A 20,284-nucleotide genomic window follows, 5' to 3' on the forward strand; every position below is an offset into this window, starting at 1 on the left:
TTATTGAAATATAACACGCACAGAAAAGCACACAAATCTCATGTATACAACTTGATGGATTTTCACAAAGTGAACATCAACAAGCATTTTTGAATGTTGAATCCATCTATACATAAACCCTGAGGGGATTACAAATAATAGACATTTATTCTTGAGGAAGACATTGGGGAAAAGGATTTCCCCTCCCCCTTCCCCAGTACCATGAAATATTTAGACTATTTGTAAACACACCCAAGTTTTATTTGTATAACAAGAATTTCTTGGATCACATATCCCTTTGGACAAAAACTCTCCTTGCAAAAGGCTAGAAAGCTGTTAACTTGAACTAAGCTGTTTAGGTGGTTAGATGGTATTGCCCAATTGACTTCCGGTTGGGAGACCATAACAACTCATTTGGTACAGCCTGATGTTCCTGCTTCCAAAACTCATCCCGTAGTGACACTGCATTTTTATCCAGGTCACACTCTGAATGTGCCACAGGGAGAAATATATGCTGGGATTGAAGATATTCCAAAGTTTTGACTTCTCAACATAATTCAGGATAGTTTTTTTCCAAGCAGCATCCCTGCCATAGAAGCAAGGGGGTACAGTTGACTACGTTTTAGCAGAGGAAGCTTAAAACAGAGAGAAGCCAAGTATTCTTCATTATATGCCAATGCCATCCTCTTTGGAAAGGGAGGAATTTCAATATCCATGCTCTGTCTGCCATCCACATGTTAAACATGTTAAGACATAAAAGCAGTCTTTTCATCTGTCTGATCTCTCTGGGATCTTGATTAGAATTCTCTGTCCATTTTTGATGGTCTGTTTTGAGGATTTTTTTTTTTTTTTAAAGAACTGTATTCCAGAAAGTAGAGAGTCAATGATTTATATTATAAAGAAAAATTATTAAAAGTCAGACATGTTAGAGATGGGAAAAATCAGAGATGGAAAATGTTTCATCTAGTCTAGTATTTCTTTGTTCTCAGGAGTTAATGCCTGTCCACTTTGACACTTATTAGTCATCTTGGCAGAGATTTGTTCATGGGTCAGATTTATATAGACAAATAATGAATGTTAACTTTGTGTGTGCTGATTCACATAAACAGCCTTTATCCAATAAATATGTAAGACATGTGCAGCCCCAATGATTATAAAATAAATGTGAACTATAACCCCTTCTTTTAAAAAGTTATTGTAAATAAATAAATAAATAAAATTCAGTGCCAGAGTGACTTTTTACCTACTTTGCTCATGTAATCATTACCTTTGCAAAGAAAAATAATAGCTAATATTGCTGAACACTTTATGTCTGCCATTTTATTATATTAACTCCCTAATGCTTATAAGAACATTATGAAATAGAAATTATTATTCTCAGATTATAAATGAGAGCAAACCAGGACTCTGGAGGTTAAACCTTTTGACCATGATTTTAGCTAGTGGATATTATTATTTCTTTCTCTTTATATTTACATCTTCATCTTCATCTATTAAGTCTTCATCTTCATCAAGACCTGTGAGGAACTTGGTCAGTCCTCACATTTTACACTGAGGAAATTGAGACCCAGCAGAGATAAGTAGCTTCTTTCTCAAGATCACAACTTTTACCCCTGGGGAAGTTCACAGGAACTTCTTTAAGGTGGGCTATGTTATAAGAATCCCGATGAGGTAAGCTTCTGGGTCTTGATTTTGTTCTGTCTTCTCAGCACTAGGAACATATCCTAACATTCTCTGTCACCACGTACTGTAAGGATAGAGCAGCAGCTACTGCCTTGGTCTTGGGAAAGCCCCCAGAGCAAGCCTTGTCTACTCAGAAGCTATGGCCTCGGAGCAGGGGTGGGGGACGTTAGTGGTGGGGGGAGTTGGGGTGGCAGGGTCCCTCCATCCCTCTACAAGCCCAGCTAATGGCATTTGGAGGGGGAGGCAATTGACCTGGGCTGAATTTTGGGTCCCCGACTTACTAGCTCTGTGACCTTGAGAAACGTGTATGATTCCTCTAAATTTGATTCTCATCTATAGACCAAGGATTTTTATGACAGTTGTTGTGAGGACCAGACAGCAAATACGTAACAAATGTTAAGTATAAATTAGAGCAAAACGAATGGTCCTGGCCAGTTTCAGAGATCCCTTGTAATTCCATTTCCAATTTATCTACCTTAATGTTTCTTAAAAGTCAGCAAGGATGCTGGGGATTCCTTCAAAATATATCTCCAGATCTTCAACAGGCACTTAATTGACAAAGAACATTTGATAACTTGATGTGGTTCTTAATCAAGGACCTAGAAGTAAGAACTACTACACCTATAGGATTAGAAATCTTTTCATTTGCAAAGACCTATTTGGAGTTTTCTGGGCATAGTAATACTATAATTACCATATTTAACAGCTTATAAAGCACACGCCAAGCATATTCCTTGCCTGTTTACTAATGTCTAGGTATCAGCCTTTTAATGGTATCCATCAGCCTTGAAAATAAAAGTGAAATAACTTTTGAAACTGTAGTTCTCTAGCTTTAGTGTGCTCAGAATCTTGAGGAAACCTTGTGAAATGCATAGATCTCAGGTAGGCAGAGCTGAGAAATCTGCATTTCTCAGTATCCAGCCTTGTTCTAAAGCTTATGCTCCTCAGAACATACCTTAAGAAAGGCTGTCCTAAGGGTTTTCTGTCCAGCTACTCTTTCTTGAAGCTTCCCGGGAAAAACCCAAACAAACCCTTTCATTTACCAGTAGCAGTAGAAGAGCAATAGTTAACTCTTGAATTACAATAGATGTTTCCTCCTAATCTAAATGATTTAAGGGCACAGCTTCATTTGGTCCAGCTATATTATATTCCATAAAAAACCAGGACTCACAAGAAGCTTGAGGTAGGGACTGATTTCTCTCACCAGCTCTGATCGCTGGGCTGTGATGGATTTAGTTCTCTAATGAGCAAGTAATTTCTTATTTGGCATGAGAGATTGGAAGCAAAAAGGAAAAGAGGAGTGAGTAAAAGGAGGTGATAATAAATGGTTTGTACAATGTGGGCTAGAAATAAAGCTGTCCAAAGAGAACTGAAGCTGAGTTCTTTCACCACACATCTAAAGATTCATATCGGGGTCTAAACAAGGTATGTCAGGTAGCTTAATTAGAAACTCCTGGACTATGAGTTTCACACACTCATGGGTGGGCCAATGGCTACTTTATTATTTAGGCTTCAGCAAAATGAGATAATAGCAATTATCCAAAAGGATTTGGATTAAAAAAACCCCACCTATTATCTTGTGCCTTAAAATAAAGCCCTGTTTTTAAACACAGCATATCACTGTTGTTTTTGAGTTTAAATATTAAGAAGAACATTTCGTTAATGATTAAAACAATACTGATTGTTTTAGGGGGCTCAGTGAACACTTAATCTGTCCTTACTCTAGGCAGTGTGTGGAAGGAGCACACTGCCTAATGCTCCAGGATGGACATTAGGTAACTACTTAATGGAATTTTAATTTGTTTCATTATTAGTAGTAATTGATGTAATTCTGGGGGTGCCTAGTTGGCACAGTTGGTTAAGCTTCTGACTCTTGGTTTTGGCTCAGGTCGTCATCTCAGGGTCTGGAGATAGGAGCCAGCATCGGGCTCTGGGAAGTGCAGATGAAGTCTGCTTGAGACTCTCTCTCCCTCTACTCTACAGCGCCCCCCTCGCCGTGTGTGCTCTCTCTCTCTCTCATATAAATAAAATGAAATCTTTTTAAAAAGTTGACGTGATTCTGTGTTGGAAGCTGGAGGTATCCTGTCAGTCCTCCTTTCAGGGTGGTGGTATTGCCCTGCCCTGTTTAATCAGAGGTTTCTAGAAGAGGTGAACTCAGGTGTGATTTAAAGTGAAAGAAGATAGGTGTTTAATGAATTTCAATTAAAAAATGAAATCAGGGCGCCTGGGTGGCTCAGTGGGTTAAGCCGCTGCCTTCAGCTCAGGTCATGATCTCAGGGTCCTGGGATCGAGTCCCGCATCAGGCTGTCTGCTCAGCAGGGAGCCTGCTTCCTCCTCTCTCTCTGCCTGCCTTTCTGCCTACTTGTGATCTCTCTCTGTCAAATAAATAAATCTTTAAAAAAAAAAAAATGAAATCATTTTCAAATTGAAAAGGGGTATGGAAACTGTCTGTCCAAATCCATTCCTTCTGCTGCTGAGAAAACCAAGGCCCACAGGAATTAAAGAACATGCTCAAAGCTGTACAGTTTTTTTCTGTTGTTTGAGGCATTATTAAGCTAAAAGACCTCACAGGCCTAACCTGGAAAAGATGGCAGGATGCCTTGGCCCTGCTCTCACAGTTGTGTGTCTCCCCGCACCCCCCTCCCCCGCCCCATTTCATCTAATTCCAGCCTTTGGTGATCTGTGTTCCACATAGGAAGTAGTTCCTGTTTTCTAAATATTGAAGGTGTGTTAATGTAAAAGTCTTTGTAGGTGAGTTACCTAGGACAGATACCTGTTTAAGACCTAAATGTTTTGCTGGGACAGTGAAGAGTAGTAGCTATCCCAGGGAGAAATCCAGACAGAAAAGGCACAGTCCTCCAGCACTCCCTGGTCTACCCTGAGCTCAGGGCTGTGACCCTCAGCCCCGCCCTGCAGTATTAGCTCAGAAATCCAGAGCAGAGCCTGTGATTTACTTCAGGGCTCTGGGCAAGATCCTTTAACCTGGCTGTTCTTCCCCTTCTGTGTTTGTAAACCAGGGAGATGATGCTGATAGCTCCCGCACTGCTGCATCAGAGACACCGTGTGAAATTAACTCCTCTTTGGAAAGGTTTTAAGCACACATTCCACCTCCCTGCTAATATGATTACTAGCACTTTCGGGTAAGAAACCCTTTTCTTCCTTTAAAAACAGAACAAAGGGTGTCTTGTCTTGTCTCCCTGTGGCCAAAAAGGTTGCTGCTTTAGTGGTTGGTTACCTCCTGAGAAGGTCAGTTTGCTGAGTTTAAGTATTCCCAGGTGTGCCACAAATAAACAACAATAACAACAAAAATGACCTCTGTGGTGGTTCTTCAGAGGGTTTCTGAGTGATAATAAGCAGGCTTTTCTAACTGTAAAAACATGGCCCCAGTCTGTCTCCATGCCACCACTGTCCTCAAAAGTGTTAGGCCTGGGGTGGGAGGGGAAAACTCACCTGTTTATTGGGGCGATATTTCTGAGGGTCATCGCCAAGGCTTTCCACAAGAAGCACTGAAAACAATGTTTTGGAAGGAAAGTCACCTTTCAATAGCCAAAGAAGTACCTCTTAGAGCACACAGTTCTGCGCACAGCCTGTTTCTCACTGTTTGGAAATCCTTTAACAGTTTATGGAAGGCCACTCTTTAAAGCAATCCAACAGCTCCTTTTTCCATAACCTGATTTTAGAGGTGTTTCATTATCTCTAATTACTTGGGGTAAATGGTGATTACTCAGTGTTTTAATCATCAGTTTGGGCAGCAGTTACTCTAAACTGGGGGAAGCCCAGACTCCCATGGGTATTTTTGGAAGGTACGGCGACTAGTCGGTGCATGCTTTCTAGTACCTCTGCACGTGGTCCCCAGGTGAGCCCCGGCCGCTTCCCCGAGCTGGAAGCAGCGTCGTCCTGGCCCGGGCAGCAGCTGCAGACTCAGGCGCAGCCCGGGCTTCCGGGACCCGGGCCTCCTAGGCGAGGCCCGGCGGCTGGATGGGAGGATGTGGGCGGGGCTCTCATCCCAGAATGGAGGCGAGCGAGGGCGGAGGGAAGAAAGGAGGGGCTGCCGGGGACGAGGAGGAGGAAGGAAAGAAAGAAAGAGCGAGGGAAAGAGGGGGGAAGGAGAAGATGCACGAGGGCAGAGGAGGAGGGAGGGAGGGAAGGAGAGCGGAGCCCTGCCCGGAAGCTAGGTGAGTGTGGCATCCGAGCGGAGGGACGGGAGCCTGAGACGCTGCTCGGGGCTGAGTATCTCGCCTCTCTCCTTGATGGGATTCCCATCCGCGCCGTCTCGAGCTTGCAGCACCCCAGTCCTCGACCCTTGCCCAGGTTCACTGCAGCCGTTCAGAGGTCCCCAGGAGCTGCTGCTGGCGAGCCCGTTGCTGCAGGGACCTATGGTGAGCAAGGCTACCTGGCGAGGGGTGCCGGGCAGAGGGGGCCGGGGAGCATCCGTGGGAGGAACAGCGGGGGTGCTCAGCCTCTGGCCCCACTCAAGGTGGCCTATTTTACCCCAACGGTGGTGCTAGAGGTAGGGATGCTGGCGCTGAAGGACACCTCCGCAGCTGCTACTGCCTCTACCGAGGCCACTTTCTCCGTCCGGCGGCCCCGGGCGATTTTCACCTTTGGTAGGTTCCGGGTAGAAGAGATAGGAAGAAGAGGAGCCTTTAGTTGGGGGTCGCTGGGAAAGACTGCGAGGTCTTGAGCGGAACGCGTTGCGGGGGCTCTGGTGTTCGCGACCCCCGGACGGGAAGGGCCGAGACAGAAAGGACCGTAGCTCCGAAGTCCCGACAGTATGAGGGGGCCGAGGGACCTCGAGGTGGAGGAAGAACACTTAACCAGGTTTGGTTCTGCTGCCGGGAGCGCGGTCCTGCTACCTCCGGAGCCTGCGCGCTGCCCTAGGGGCTGCGGGCTGCGTCGAGGGGAGTGTCACCAGACCCGATCCCCGCCGGCGGGAGCTCCTGAGAGCACGCGAAGTGCGGCTGCACGATGGGCCTTATACACAAGCTGTTTTCAGGAACTTGCAGCATCCAAGGAGCCTCTCTCCTATCATTTCCTGGTGTAGGGTCTGTAGGGTCAATGGTCGGGATGCCTGGCGCTGCGGGCACGCGTCTTCCTGCGGTGTCGTGGCCCGTAGGGAGTCGCTGGCGAGACGCCCTGCGGACCGAGGCTTATACTGGTCCTCCCAGCCCAGAGCCAACCGTCAAGGGTCCGGTTATTCCCGGGTCCCTGCGGACCCTTCCCCGCCAGAGCTGGGCCGGAGGCCTCAACCGCTTCGTGCGCACCGCTTAGGTGGATGGACTGTGAGGAGCACAGTTTGTGGGCTGAAAGCTTGTGAGACGTTAGCCCCCCCCGCCCCGCGCCCCAAAACATAGACTTGGTAAACCGAGGCCACCTCTGGGCAAACTTCGGCGTCGGGAGAAGTTTCTGGCGGGGAAGTAAAGGACAACGCCACGAGTTCGTCCCTGGCACGCTCTCTCCCCCAGAAAAAATTCTGGAGACGGACGTCCTTTTGGGCTTTTGTCTTTTTTAATCAAAGAAAAAATGGGGAAGGGGGTAATTGCGGGATTAGAGACGAATCCTACGAAATCCAAAATTGAAACACTACCCGGGGAGTCCGGCCCCCGGGTTATAGAGCCGCGCGCTCCCGCCGCCGCCCGGGGAGATTCCTAGGGGCAGAGGATAGTCCGGAGATCCCGAGCGCCCGCCCCTTCCACCGGCCCTTCGCCCCGCGGGGACTGGCTCTTCTCCGTCTTCTTTTCCCACTTCTACAGCGCTTCCCACCGGGCACATCTAAGGTTCCAGGCGTCTGAAAACCAACCAAACAACCAAACAACCAACCCACCCCTCTTTGCTCTCCCAGCCCTTTCGCAGTCAGTCCCAGCGGTGGCGCGGGAGCGGGAAAACCTTAGAGCGGCTCACGCAGCGGCGCGGCTGTCGCGCGGCGCCGACGGTCGCGCAGGGGCGCCCGCGGCCTCCACTCCCCGGCCGGCGGTGTGGGGCGGCGCTGGGCAGCCGGGGAGCCCAGGGAGAGCTAAGCGCTTGATTCTTTACTCTTCCTCAAACGCTTTCCGCGCGTGCCCCCAAGAAGAAAACCAAATTTGTGAGGGAGAGAGGCGGGCAACCTGAGCCCTGGATCTCTGAAGAGACCCGAGGCTGGAACTTGAAAGAGCCTCGGAAGGGAGGGCGGGTGCAGTGGCCTTGGGAGCAGGAGTCTGGGGTTCGGGACCCCGCGGCGAGCTGGGGCCGAGGCAGAGTCGCACGGGGCAGGTTTTTGTGAAGGCCCCCGTGCAGAACGACCCACGCATGCACCATCTTCCCTTAAAGTCAGGACATCCCGGTAATTCCTTGAGCTGTGGGTTGGTTAAGATTCTTGAAGAAATATTTGCTGCGACTCTGCAGCTGGTGCAAAGAAGGAAGGGGGGTGGGGGGAGGAAGTGGCGGGGTGGGGAGGAGTGGTGGTTTCAAAAATAAGACAATCTGGAGAAAGAGAGCGAGAGACGCAGACACAGAGGTCGAGCGCAGGCCGAAAGCTGTTCACGGTTTTCTCGACTCCTGGGAACGCGGTGGGATGGATTTCCTTTCTGCGCCGGGTCGGGAGCTGTAAAACCTCAGCGACATTAAGACCCGAAACTTGTGATGCGCCCTTTCCGCGGCGACGTCTCCTTTTGAGTCCGCCCCTCCGCCGTGAATGGCTCGAGGACCGCTTTCTTTGGGGATTTGCTTTGCTCGGAGTGGACCCCGAGGCTGACGCGGTGCGGAGATTCTCTCCGCAATGGAGCGGCCGCTCCCTCCCCACTTTCCCACACGGATCTCCACGCCTAACACTTCCCCCTCCGGCCCGGTGCGTGACAGGGGCGGCCGCTTTCGGCTGGGAGCTCGAGCGCCAGCCCGGCTAGTCCGAGCCGTCGCAGGAGTTCGCCAGGGCGTGACTGGCTGTCGCTGGGAGCAATATTTGGCCTCCCCGAGACCCTGGGGAGGAAGTGGCGGGGAGCGCGCGCGCGCGTTTGTCTGTCCCTCAGCGCTTTCCTTTTAAAGTGCCCCTGGGTTGGTGAGGCTTTGAGATGCTGAGACGCCGCCGCCCCCGCTCCCGGCCCCATTTGAGCCGCGATCGCGCGGGAGGCGCAGCCCCCACGGTGCGCCCCAGATCCTCCGGCTTCAGGCCGCTGGCGCGAGCGCCCGCGCCGCTGCACCGAACGTCGCAAGTAGAAGCGAGGACCGCGTCCTTCGTGAACCGCGCCCGGGGACCGGCCGGGGGCTGCGCCGAGTGCGGCGCGGAGCTCCTCCCGGACCGCTGGCGGCTCCCGCGGCCCGCGCGGGGGTTGGCCTCTCTTGGAGGGGGCGGGGCCGCGGGAGGAGGACGCGCGCGCCCTTTCGCCGCCCGCCGCGGGAAGGGCGGGCTCCTCCGTGCGCGGGGCGGGGCCTCTGCGTTCACGTGACTCAGAGGGGCTGGAAGAAAAACAGAGCCAGTCTGCGCCAGAGTCTCATTATATTCAAATATTCATTTTAGGAGCCATTCCGTAGTGCCATCCAGAGCAACGCGCTGCCGCAGCTCCTCTGAGCCTTTCCAGCAAGTTTGTTCAAGATTGGCTGTCAAGAATCATGGACTGTTATTATATGCCTTGTTTTCTGTCAGTGAGTAGACACCTCTTCCTTCCCCCCCCTTCCAGGGATTTCACTCTGCCCTCCCCACCCCTGCTCGCCTCGGGTCCCTCCCGTCGGACCTTTTTTTCCAGAGTTCACACTCCGCTTTCTGGCAGCGCTGTCGCTTTCTTCTTAGCCAGGCAGCCGCTGGGCTCTGAGCGTACTGGTTTTGTTTAAAGCTCTGCTTGTTCCCACTCGCACTCTCGGATGGTGTGCGTTGCAAGAAAGGGGAGCAGCCCGGGGTTGTCCTTTCTGGGCGAACACACACACACACACACGCACGCACACTTAACTGGGGAGCGCCCAGCGCCCCCGTGCTTGTTCCCAGCTGCTTGTCAAAACTCACAGAGGTCTCTCTCCCGGAACCATCCCCACTCCCCCACCCCCTGCTTTTCTGGGAGTGAGTGAGCGGGCGCGATCAGATGCTTTTTGCTGGGCATTTCAGACTCATCAGCCACAGTAAAATAAACCGTCAAGCCACTCACTCGGTCAGCTCCCAGACCACGTTCTGGTCTCAGCCTCTGGACCCCGCCACCCTGAGTCTTCGCCCACCCTCTTGCTCCGAACCAGCTGGAAGTTGTGGAAGTTGGGCTCCGAGGGCGGAGGAAGAAGGGGGGTGGAGGAAGAGGGAGAGAGGCTGAAGGTCTGAAGTGGAGAGCGATGGCATTTTAGTTCTCCCTCCCCCACCCTTTTTTACCTCCTCAATGTTAACTGTTTATCCTTGAAGAAACCAAGCTGAGATCATGGCTCAGATAGCAGTTGGGACAAAAAAAGATTAACAGGATGGAGGCTATCTGATTTGGGGTTATTTGACTGTAAACAAGTTAGACCAAGTAATTACAGGGCAATTCCTACTTTCAGGCCGTGCATGGCTGCAGCTGGTGCTGGTGGGGGTGTGTGAGGGAGAAGACACAAACTTGATCTTTCTGACCTGTTTTACATCTTGACCCTCCATCACTAGCCTTATATGCATATGCAGAGACATCTCTGTTTCTCTCTCGTTATTGGTGTTTATTTATTCTTTAACCTTCCACCTCCTCCCCCTCCCCAGAGACACCATGATTCCTGGTAACCGAATGCTGATGGTCGTTTTATTATGCCAAGTCCTGCTAGGAGGCTCGAGCCATGCTAGTTTGATACCTGAGACGGGGAAGAAAAAAGTCGCCGAGATTCAGGGCCACGCGGGAGGACGCCGCTCAGGGCAGAGCCATGAGCTCCTGCGGGACTTCGAGGCTACACTTCTGCAGATGTTCGGGCTGCGCCGCCGCCCGCAGCCTAGCAAGAGCGCCGTCATCCCAGATTACATGCGGGATCTTTACCGGCTCCAGTCTGGGGAGGAGGAGGAGGAAGAGCAGTACCACAGCATCGGTCTGGAATACCCTGAGCGCCCCGCCAGTAGGGCCAACACCGTGAGGAGCTTCCACCACGAAGGTCAGTCCGTGCGGAGAGTCCCTGGCGGGGGAGGGCTAGTAGGGCTGGTTGGTGGGGCCATGGAAGCCCTGGGAGAGAAGAGTTCAGGTTACATCAAAGCCCCAAATCCTGGACGCTGGAGAACAGAGCTGCTTACCTCCAAGAGCTTTGGCTGAATTTATTTTTTGGAGACAGAGGGGAGGGGTTCGGGGGAAGGGGAATGACACCACTCAGACGTGGGCTAGCCCCTGTGGTGTGTTTTTGCTATATCAAAGCCTTTTTTGCCAGGTTTTCTGCCCGTTTTTTTTCAAAGCACCTACTGAATTTAATATTACAGCTGTGTGTTTGTCAGGTTTATTCAATAGGGGCCTTGTAATCCGATCTGAATGTTTCCTAGCGGATGTTTCTTTTCCAAAGTAAATCTGAGTTATTAATCCACCAGCATCATTACTGTGTTGGAATTTATTTTCCCCTCTGTAACATGATCAACAAGGCATGCTCTGTGTTTCCAAGATCGCTGGGGAAATGTTTAGTAACATACTCGAAAGTGGAAGAAGAGGGAGAGGGTAGTTGTGAGCATGTTTCCTCCTGCCTCTGCTCTGTTGGCCCCCCTTTTTCTTTATAACCACTTGTAAAGAAAACTGTGTACACAAAGCCAAGAGAGCTTTAAAAGGGGAGTCTGATGGTTGTGGAGTAAGGAGTTGACACATGGAAATTATTAGACATATAAAGGAGGTTGGAAGATACTTTCTGTCTTTGGTGCTTGCTGAATGCTAGCTAAGTTTTGCTGGTTTGCTAGCTGCCCATTTATCTGTTCCTTCAGATTAAAAGATATGCTTATTTCCCCAAATGGGCTTTCACTATGTAAGCAGAATTCAGCACCCATCACCCAAAGCTTCTTGACTGAAGCGATTTCTTGACTTTTAGATTTCTCAAAAAAGTTAATGTGCTTTTATTTTTTTTTTTCTTTTCCCTTTTTCTTTTTCCTCCTTAACTGTGCCTAGAACATTTGGAGAACATCCCAGGGACCAGCGAAAACTCTGCTTTTCGTTTCCTCTTTAACCTCAGTAGCATCCCAGAGAATGAGGTGATCTCCTCTGCAGAGCTTCGACTCTTCCGGGAGCAGGTGAACCAGGGCCCTGACTGGGAGCAGGGCTTCCACCGAATAAACATTTATGAGGTTATGAAGCCCCCGGCAGAAGTGGCGCGTGGGCACCTCATCACACGACTACTGGACACGAGACTGGTCCACCACAATGTGACACGGTGGGAAACTTTTGATGTGAGCCCTGCGGTCCTTCGCTGGACCCGGGAGAAGCAGCCGAACTACGGGCTGGCCATTGAGGTGACTCACCTCCATCAGACACGGACCCACCAGGGCCAGCATGTCAGGATTAGCCGATCGTTACCTCAAGGGAGTGGGGATTGGGCTCAGCTCCGGCCCCTCCTGGTCACTTTTGGCCATGATGGCCGTGGACATGCCTTGACCCGACGCCAGAGGGCCAAGCGGAGCCCCAAGCATCATCCGCAGCGGGCCCGGAAGAAGAATAAGAACTGCCGGCGCCACTCGCTCTATGTGGACTTCAGCGATGTGGGCTGGAACGACTGGATTGTGGCCCCACCAGGCTACCAGGCCTTCTACTGCCACGGGGACTGCCCCTTTCCACTGGCCGACCACCTCAACTCAACCAACCATGCCATTGTGCAGACCCTGGTCAACTCTGTCAACTCCAGTATCCCCAAAGCCTGTTGTGTTCCCACCGAACTGAGCGCCATCTCCATGCTGTACCTGGATGAGTATGACAAGGTGGTACTGAAAAATTATCAGGAGATGGTAGTAGAGGGATGTGGGTGTCGCTGAGATCAGGCAGTCCTTGGGGACACACACGTTCCTGTCCACTCACCCACACACTACACAGACTGCTTCCTTCTAGCTGGACTTCTATCTTTAAAAAAAAAGAAAAAAAACAAAAGAAAAAAAACCTAAACATTCACCTTGACCTTATTTATGACTTTACGTGCAAATGTTTTGACCATATTGATCATATATTTTGACAAAATATATTTATAACTACATATTAAAAGAAAAAATAAAATGAGTCATTATTTTAAAGGTACACTGTTCCTTTTCTCTTTAATCCTTTTTCCTTCTGCCCCATCTCTTTTGAATGAAATTTTTTTTTTTTTCCTATTGAGGAGGGGTTAGGCAGGTTGGAAGTCGGAGGGTGGTAACTGGAGGTGGTTAAGTTGGAGGAACAGGAAGTAAACTGATGGTAGAGAGATGGTAATTGCCAGGATGAATTGTTTTCCATTTCTATTTAATGTTAACAAGGACGCAGTATCCTCTCCCATCTGGATGACACATGCCTTGGAGAAACAGTGGGATGAAAGGAGCAGGCCAGATTAAAGACTCAGTTTTGGGCTCCTTGTGCATCTCCTGTTTTTGCTCACCTGTTAGAGGTGCGTCCCAGCTGAGTGTGATAGATCGAGTCTCAACCCTAGGGAATAACTCCCACCGCAGCTTTTATGATACCCTAGGGTGTCTCCAGTCATGATAGGCACTGGTGTACTACCTTGCACGTGAGTGTGTGTGTGTGTGTGTGTACACAGGATTTCAGGGTGGTGGTGAAGTGGGTTTTATTCAACAGAACAAATAATGTGCCTTACCTTTGAACAGTTTGGTGACCACACTTTAATATTCCACATGGTGGAATTCTCCAGTGCTTCTTGACTTTTTCCCCTTGTCTCCTAGTTCCCACCTGAAAGCCTTCATGGAGTTCAAAATTCTAACAGTTTGGGCTGGATGACAATGGGATCAGAAACTGAAGGGTCAAAATTTCTAAGTAGGCACTGTGAAAACATCGTCCTTTATGCAATCTCAGGTCAAATGCCAGCTCCCCTCCTCTAGAGCTGGGCAAAAAGGGAGTTACCTACTGGATGTGCTCTTCTGAGCCAGGGTGTCTTCAAGGAGAAAAGTCCAATTTGGGACTGAAAAGGAAAATGCTAGTATGTTGAGTGTCCCTCATTTAGGCACTTGCCAATAAGGCAGAGAATTGGCTCCCTAGAATGGCCTGTATATAAAAGCTAAGTGGACCAGAGGAAGAGACCTTTGCTTTTTCTTACTTGCCACTAGCAACTAAATTCAGCCTTGGCATTTTGGCCTGCTTAGGTTCATTTCTTATGTGTGTACTTTTCCCTGCAGAGTCTCCGGTAGGTTTGGGACAAAAGCTGTGTCTACGTACTGTCTTTGTGAGGTGGACTGGTAGGAGTATGTTTCTCCCTCATGAAGGTGGAGGTACCAGTGGTAGTGGTGGGGTGTGTGTGTGTGCACCCACCCCCTGCATTCATTTACACAACTCTTCCATATGCTCTTGGCGGTGGGGTAGGTGAAGCAGGACTCATTTTTGTTTTTAATTACTGAAGTCCTACAATCCTCCAAAAGGAGCAGCTTAGTGGAAACCAATAAAAATAGAAGTGGAGCGGTTGCCAAAGCCCCAGCTCCCCGGAGAGCGCAGGTGGAGAGAGGAGATCAGAGCCCCAGGCAAAGGCAGCAAGACTCCACAGTTCCTCCAGAACTCCCTGCATAGAGGGATACTTCTCCCCCTCTTCAAGCCCCCCAGGTCGCTGCCCCTTTGATTAATGGTATGGAGGTCGAATAAATCATTTAAGGGAAGCCCATTATGGGTTCCCCTCAGGCGGGCTCGATTTGTTTTGCCCGATTTCCAGCAACTTTCTGAAATGTCCGTGTTATTGGAAAGGAACCCGCAGATCTCTAGCGCTTGGACAGATTCTCAGAGGGCGAATCCCGAGCCTGGTGGCTGCCGGGCTCAGGTCACTTTCTAGCAACCACCCTGCCCCCTACAACCTCCCCCCTCCTTCTACTGGCTTATTTTCAGGAATGGATAATGTTGTTTATTTGTTCAGCCAAATATTTGGTCTGGGGAATTTACCGTGAAATTCTGTGAATTGCATATACCTAGTTAACAAAATAGTCCTAATGCCACAAATGCTAGCATGAAAAACAACGAGCTACGGCCAGCTTTAACTCTTTAAATTCTGTTTGAGGTCATAGTCCTGAGGTCCGGAGAGATAAGGGGTTGAACGTGTGTGGAGATGATTTAATTTAGGTTTCAGCGTTATATTTTGGACTAACCCTCGACCGAGTACTTTATGGAAGCTGTAGACTGATACTCAGCATCGTTTTTTGGATGCAGCCTGCCGCCGCCCGTCCCCCGACCCCCGACCCCGTGTCTCTTCCCCAGAGAAATGTTCCCTTTACTTAAAGAAAGATGGGGAGGGAGAATCGCTCTTGACGAGTTCAGCAAAGTCGTAAGCACATCAGAAGAGCTGCTCGGTCGATCCCAGCCCAACCTTTAAACTGGAACCGGCTTCCTAGGAGCTTAAGGAAAAAGAGGGGAAGAGGGGAAGGGAGTCGGGGCCCGGAACGCATCACACATTCCCCGGCTTTCGTTGCATAATGCGCTCGGAACCTGCCAGGTGACCTGCTGACTTTGTTTTCTGTCTTGACCGTGCTTCATTCCACCAGCCCCTTGCCGCCGGGCAGCACCACACTGAGAGGGCTCTGGGTAGCCGCGGAGCTGGCGGACCCCAAGAATCACCCGGCCTTGGACCGACGTCAAGATCCGGCCCCACAGGCTCCGCCCCGCGCCTGCTCCGGGAGCTCCCCCGGCGGGCGGCAGCTGCGGCGGCGGGGGCGCCAGGGGGCGTCCTACCCGCCGGGGACTAGACGGGGCACTGGGCGGCGGGGCGGCAGATGCACTGCGGGCTCCCTGCTCGCAGCCCGCTCCAAGCCAGACTGCAGATTTCAGCACTCCTCCCGCCCCCCAGCCCCGGCCCCACTCCCTACCACCGGAGCTGGCCACCCGTCAAGCTCGTCCTCGTTCTGGGCCCCGGGGCTCAGGTGAAGCTCTGCAACGACAGATGGATCTGATTAGTGCTCGCGGGTCCTAAGGGCGGGTGCTCGGCACATTTAACGTGAAATGGGGTCAAGCGTCCGTGCAGAGCGGTGGAGTCTGGGGAAAAATCTCACCCGGGTGGAGAGGCGTAAGGAGGGTCGAGATCTTTAGGCTTTTCCGCGGCGGCGGGCGGAAAGCAAAATGAGCGACCAAGGCTGAGCTTGCACAACGCTCCCAGTGGGTCCGCATAAAACTGGGAGCATGGGAGAACAGACCCCCTGACAGAGGGTCGGACATCAGGCTGGTCGCGCTGGCTGCCCTCTCAGCCTCCTCGGGATGCACAGAGCCCTGGGGTCCCGCTGAACTGCCTCCACGACTCCCCATTGCAGGGAAGGAGAACAGAAGAGGCCGAGGGCGTGCAAGAATGGGTTGACTGATTTCTTTCAGAAATGAGACGCCGAGCCCATAATTCTTTTTTTTTTTTTTTAAGATTTTATTTATTTATTTGACAGAGAGAAATCACAAGTAGACGGAGAGGCAGGCAGAGAGAGAGAGAGAGGGAAGCAGGCTCCCAGCTGAGCAGAGAGCCCGATGGGGGACTCGATCCCAGGACCCTGAGATCATGACCTGAGCCGAAGGCAGCGGCTTAACCCACTGAGCCACCCAGGCGCCCGAGCCCATAATTCTTGACAGCACCAAGGCTGAACTCTGGGCCTCCCAGGGACGCCCAGTGTCCCTACCCTCATCCAAAGGCCAGAGCTCAAAATGGTGACCGCCCCACCCCCCGCCCAAAAATGAATCAAGGAAAATAAAGCTTGAGACCCAAGTCTCCAAACTCTTTGTGCTCTGTGATACTTTTGCTTCAAGACCCAGCAAATCGTATAAAACGTACACACGTTCTCTTTTTTAGTTGAAAAGAATAATACAAAAGCAACATTGGTGACCCTACATTACATGAGAAATCAGAAAGTTAGTACACCCTGGAGGAATTTAGGGTAACTGGGGGACTGCGGAGGTAGAATTGATGCAGAATTATTCTGGCATATTATTTGAGATAAACTATCATCATTCTAAAAACTAGAAATACATTGAGTGGTTACAAATGTAGCCCCCGTGGCCCCATTTCCCCATGTTTTCAACACTTAGCAGCAGAATAAATACACGATTCAAAACTGCAGTGGTCGCCCATGAAGCAAAGTGTCTGGTTTTAGGGGGAAAAAATGTCAATTGCTCTAATATTCTTGAAAAACTGGAAAGTTTGAAAAAGCCTGGAAAAAAGAAATCAGAGTATTTGTCACTGAGGAAGCCATTTGAAATTAGAATTCATGAATCACTTTACCTAAGGTATCAACTAAACCAAGTTCCAATTGTCTCTGCTTTCTCTCTCTCTTCAAAGTAGTCTCTAAGAGCCCTGAATGAAAATACAAATGCTGTTGTGTGGTTCAGAACTATTCAGAAAATATAATACTATAGGATTCATTACTATAGAAATGTTTACTTCAAAAATGTGAAATTTGAAGAAAAGAAGACACGACAGAACAACAATTTGCTGAGTTTTGTTACTAACGAGAATTTCTTAAGCCTGGGTTTCAGTGGGTTTCGCCGCAGTTTCTGAAGAAAAGATCTCATTGATCTCTCTTGACCTTTTATGACTTGGTTTCTAACAGAAATATTCTTAAAATGACTAGCTCCCCCCCCTTCCCCAATCATAAGTTCTTGAATCCCCTTTGGTCAGGGTGCAATTAGATTCTGGTTTTGCATAGTTTCATTGTCAGTCCCTCAGCAATATGTTTTTTCAGTTTTATTAACTGAACCCATGACCAGCAGATAATTTTCTTAGGGATCCAAGGCATACTGATTGAGAGTTTAAAATACCGGGTTCCATTCTTTGCTCCTGAAATTGTTTCTCTGTCCCTCTGGTACTAGCAACGACTCCATCCTGTGCGTAGTTGCCCGTAATTCAGTTGAGAAAATGTATAACTCTGTTCATCTTAAGCTTTATGCTGATTTAATTTTCAATCCTTGTCATTTGTTTTCAAAGCAATTTTTATTAAGGTAGAACTCAGGGGACGAGTCCAGAGATATGTACTTTATTGGGGGTAGGGGAGGAAGGAAAGGGAGAGAAAGTGTCTAACTGAATTCAATTTGACTTAAACTTATGTTGATTAATCTGAAAAATAGTGTAGAGCTGTTTTTCAAGGATAACAACAGGTATGGTTAAGGATACACCCAATATCCCTTGAATTGGCCTAGGATTCCAAAGTAGAAAAGGTGTATATTTCAAGAACTGAGAGAGCTATATAACCCAAAGCGTTAATTTCACCTCCAGCAATTTCAGACTCAGGATTCAAGGTGCATTGTAAGATCTCATTCTAGTTGCTTAAATGCAACCATGCCTTTCTCCTTCTATTGTTTCTATTGTGTCTAGTCTGTTTTTAAATATTTTAAAGAAATTTATAAGAAAGCAAATTTGCTTGGAGCCTCATCATCCAAAAACAACTGTTTATGTTTTTCTGTGTTGTTATTGTTCAGCTTTTGTTGGTGTATTTGCATATCTTCATACTTTTATTTTTCCTTCTGTTTTTCTTAATTTCAGAAAATGTAATAATCATAACATATTCAAGATCTCTAATGTACAGTTTATATGCATGGTAATGTGGATCGCCTTCCCTCCTTTGCGAAAGTAGGCTGAGTATAAAACTGACATAGTTATTCTCAGGTAATTTTAAGAAGCCTGGCTGTAACTTCCAAATTTCATTAAGATTCTTACTGATTTCATTAAGTCTCAAATGTTGTAGTCCCCTTACTAAAGAGAATGCTCCTTGGGTTACCTGACCATCTAGGACTCAAGATAATTTTATACTGGAGGACTTGTACCTGCCTGATTTGGTCATTTGTGGAGTATGTGCCTTTTCTGAAGAAAGTCAGCTGTGACCCAGAGAAGCAAAGACATGCTAAAGAGCTGTCTCATACACTCAGAAAGCACTGGTTGAGCAATTTTCTGTGGGACTCAGTGGATGCCCTTCATTTGCTTGCCCTGACTGACTGCACGGGTTTTCTTGGGAACTGAGAACCATGGGACGGGGAGGCAGAATTATCTAAATACAGTAATTACCAAATTGAAACCTATTCATTTAGGTTGCTAGGCTCAGAACCGACCTTGACACTTGCAACCTTCAGATTCCAGTTGGCTGGGGTCAAACACAAATGTCGAGTTGCTGAGTGATTTCCACATGCTTCTTTTGTGTACCTTAGCCAGGGCAGACAAAAGATGTTTTTCCAATGGGACTCGTTCTTTAGGAGGCCTGACCCTTGAAGGAGCAAACTAATCTCAGGTGATTTTGAGGTTTTAGGGCACTAAGAGAACTTTTAGAGCATGGAGAAGTAATTTGTTCAATGGTACCTTAAAAGAGTTAATTTATCTCCAAAAGGTGAGTTCCTTTACTACCTTGAGTCCTTCACTTCCTCTGAGATTAGACTCATAATTTGCATAGCAAAGCATTCCATTTCGTTGGAAAGGAGGGGGTGGGGACCGTTAACAAGGAAAGTCGCTTTTCCCATAGTCTTTCACATCTCAGGAGTGTGCTAAGTGGGCTTGATCAACCTTTCCCCTCCCCTAAACTCCAAAAGCTCAGACTCTTTTGTTCATTATCTATTTTGAGATTGAGCAGTTTTTCCGGATGGAAGAGTTGTAGGATTTAGCGTATAGTTGTTGAGAAGTTAGGTCTGCTAAGCATCGTTGTTTGGTGTGGCCACTCAGTGTAGACGTACAGGTGAAACTTCAGGAAGACAAACAGACCCTACTCACATCCCTTCTCCTCTTCTTTACAGACATAACATTTTATTTTTAATAAAAACCCAGATAAATCAAGGAGGAGGTTTTTCATATATTGATGACACTCTGCTTGGGAATTAGACAAATTTATCTTGAGATTATGTTTGTCACTTGGTTATCCTGCTCGTTCTACTCGAGTCATATAGGCAGTTAAATCACAGTCCCTGAGAGCCTACACTAGTATATGTGATTGTTTATTTGGTTGTACCTTAATGGTTCTCCAGAAGGAGCTCATGATTTGTTTTAACCAAATACGCTCTACCTTAGAGACCCACCACTGAAACTACAGGAGACTTTTTTTTTTTTTTAATTTTATTTTATTTTTTAGCATTTTAGAAGATTGAACCCTGTGAGGTTCGAATGCACATGAGATCCGTTGGGGCTACTTTTAATGTGTCTAGTATTTCCAAGTTGGGAGATCAGTCACAGGGATCTGAGGGAAGAAACTAAGCTTTTAATAGTTTCTGTCAATAAGAAGGGGCAGTTACAAAAATATGAAAATATTTGCTGCTAGAAGCCAAACGGTGATTTTGAGTTGAAACTATTACATTTTGAGCATTTATGGGAGAACCCAAATCTTGCTGTATCTCCCTATGATCAATCATGTTGTATGACAAGTCACGGTGACTTTAAGAACAGTAAATTTAGAGAAATATAATTTCTCTAAATGGGTTCTACCCAATGGGTTCTACCCATTGACAGAGTTTATAGGCTTCTCTAAGAGCAGCATGGCTATGGGGAGGGGAGTATAACCAGGTGAGGAGTCAGGAAGGAGCTTCTATTTTCCCTAGAATATGGAATGTGAAAATGTACTCAGGTTGTGCATACATAATTAAAT

The 20,284-nt window shown here is 48.3% G+C and overlaps 1 protein-coding gene across 3 annotated transcripts; it reads left to right on the forward strand.

Annotated features, from left to right (window-relative positions):
• The first annotated feature begins 5,758 nt into the window (after positions 1 to 5,758).
• On the forward strand, positions 5,759 to 12,812 carry BMP4 (bone morphogenetic protein 4). 3 transcript variants are annotated; one of them, XM_044230851.1, is made up of 4 exons: positions 5,759 to 5,837; positions 9,152 to 9,276; positions 10,390 to 10,716; positions 11,700 to 12,812. In XM_044230851.1, the coding sequence occupies exons 1-4, from the start codon at positions 5,776 to 5,778 to the stop codon at positions 12,554 to 12,556; spliced, it is 1,371 nt and encodes a 456-aa protein (XP_044086786.1). In that variant the 5' UTR covers positions 5,759 to 5,775; the 3' UTR covers positions 12,557 to 12,812. The 3 variants fall into 3 exon arrangements, with proteins under 3 accessions (XP_044086786.1, XP_044086788.1, XP_044086787.1); XM_044230853.1 differs by lacking the exon at positions 5,759 to 5,837 and adding an exon at positions 5,949 to 6,041; XM_044230852.1 differs by lacking the exon at positions 5,759 to 5,837 and having other exon boundaries at positions 9,188 to 9,276; positions 10,337 to 10,716.
• Positions 12,813 to 20,284: the final 7,472 nt, after the last annotated feature.

Source organism: Neovison vison, chromosome 13 (genome assembly GCF_020171115.1).
Source record: "Neovison vison isolate M4711 chromosome 13, ASM_NN_V1, whole genome shotgun sequence".
In the NCBI taxonomy this organism is placed as follows: Eukaryota; Metazoa; Chordata; class Mammalia; order Carnivora; family Mustelidae; genus Neogale; species Neogale vison.

What these genes read in the sequence shown, in the direction of transcription:
- BMP4 (XM_044230851.1), top strand. Translation starts at nt 5,776, where the DNA reads ATGCACGAGGGCAGAGGAGGAGGGAGGGAGGGAAGGAGAGCGGAGCCC. An exon ending in GAGCCCTGCCCGGAAGCTAG is followed by an intron (nt 5,838 to 9,151) that starts GTGAGTGTGGCA and finishes TATTCATTTTAG; the next exon opens with GAGCCATTCCGTAGTGCCAT. An exon ending in GAGGAGCTTCCACCACGAAG is followed by an intron (nt 10,717 to 11,699) that starts GTCAGTCCGTGC and finishes AACTGTGCCTAG; the next exon opens with AACATTTGGAGAACATCCCA.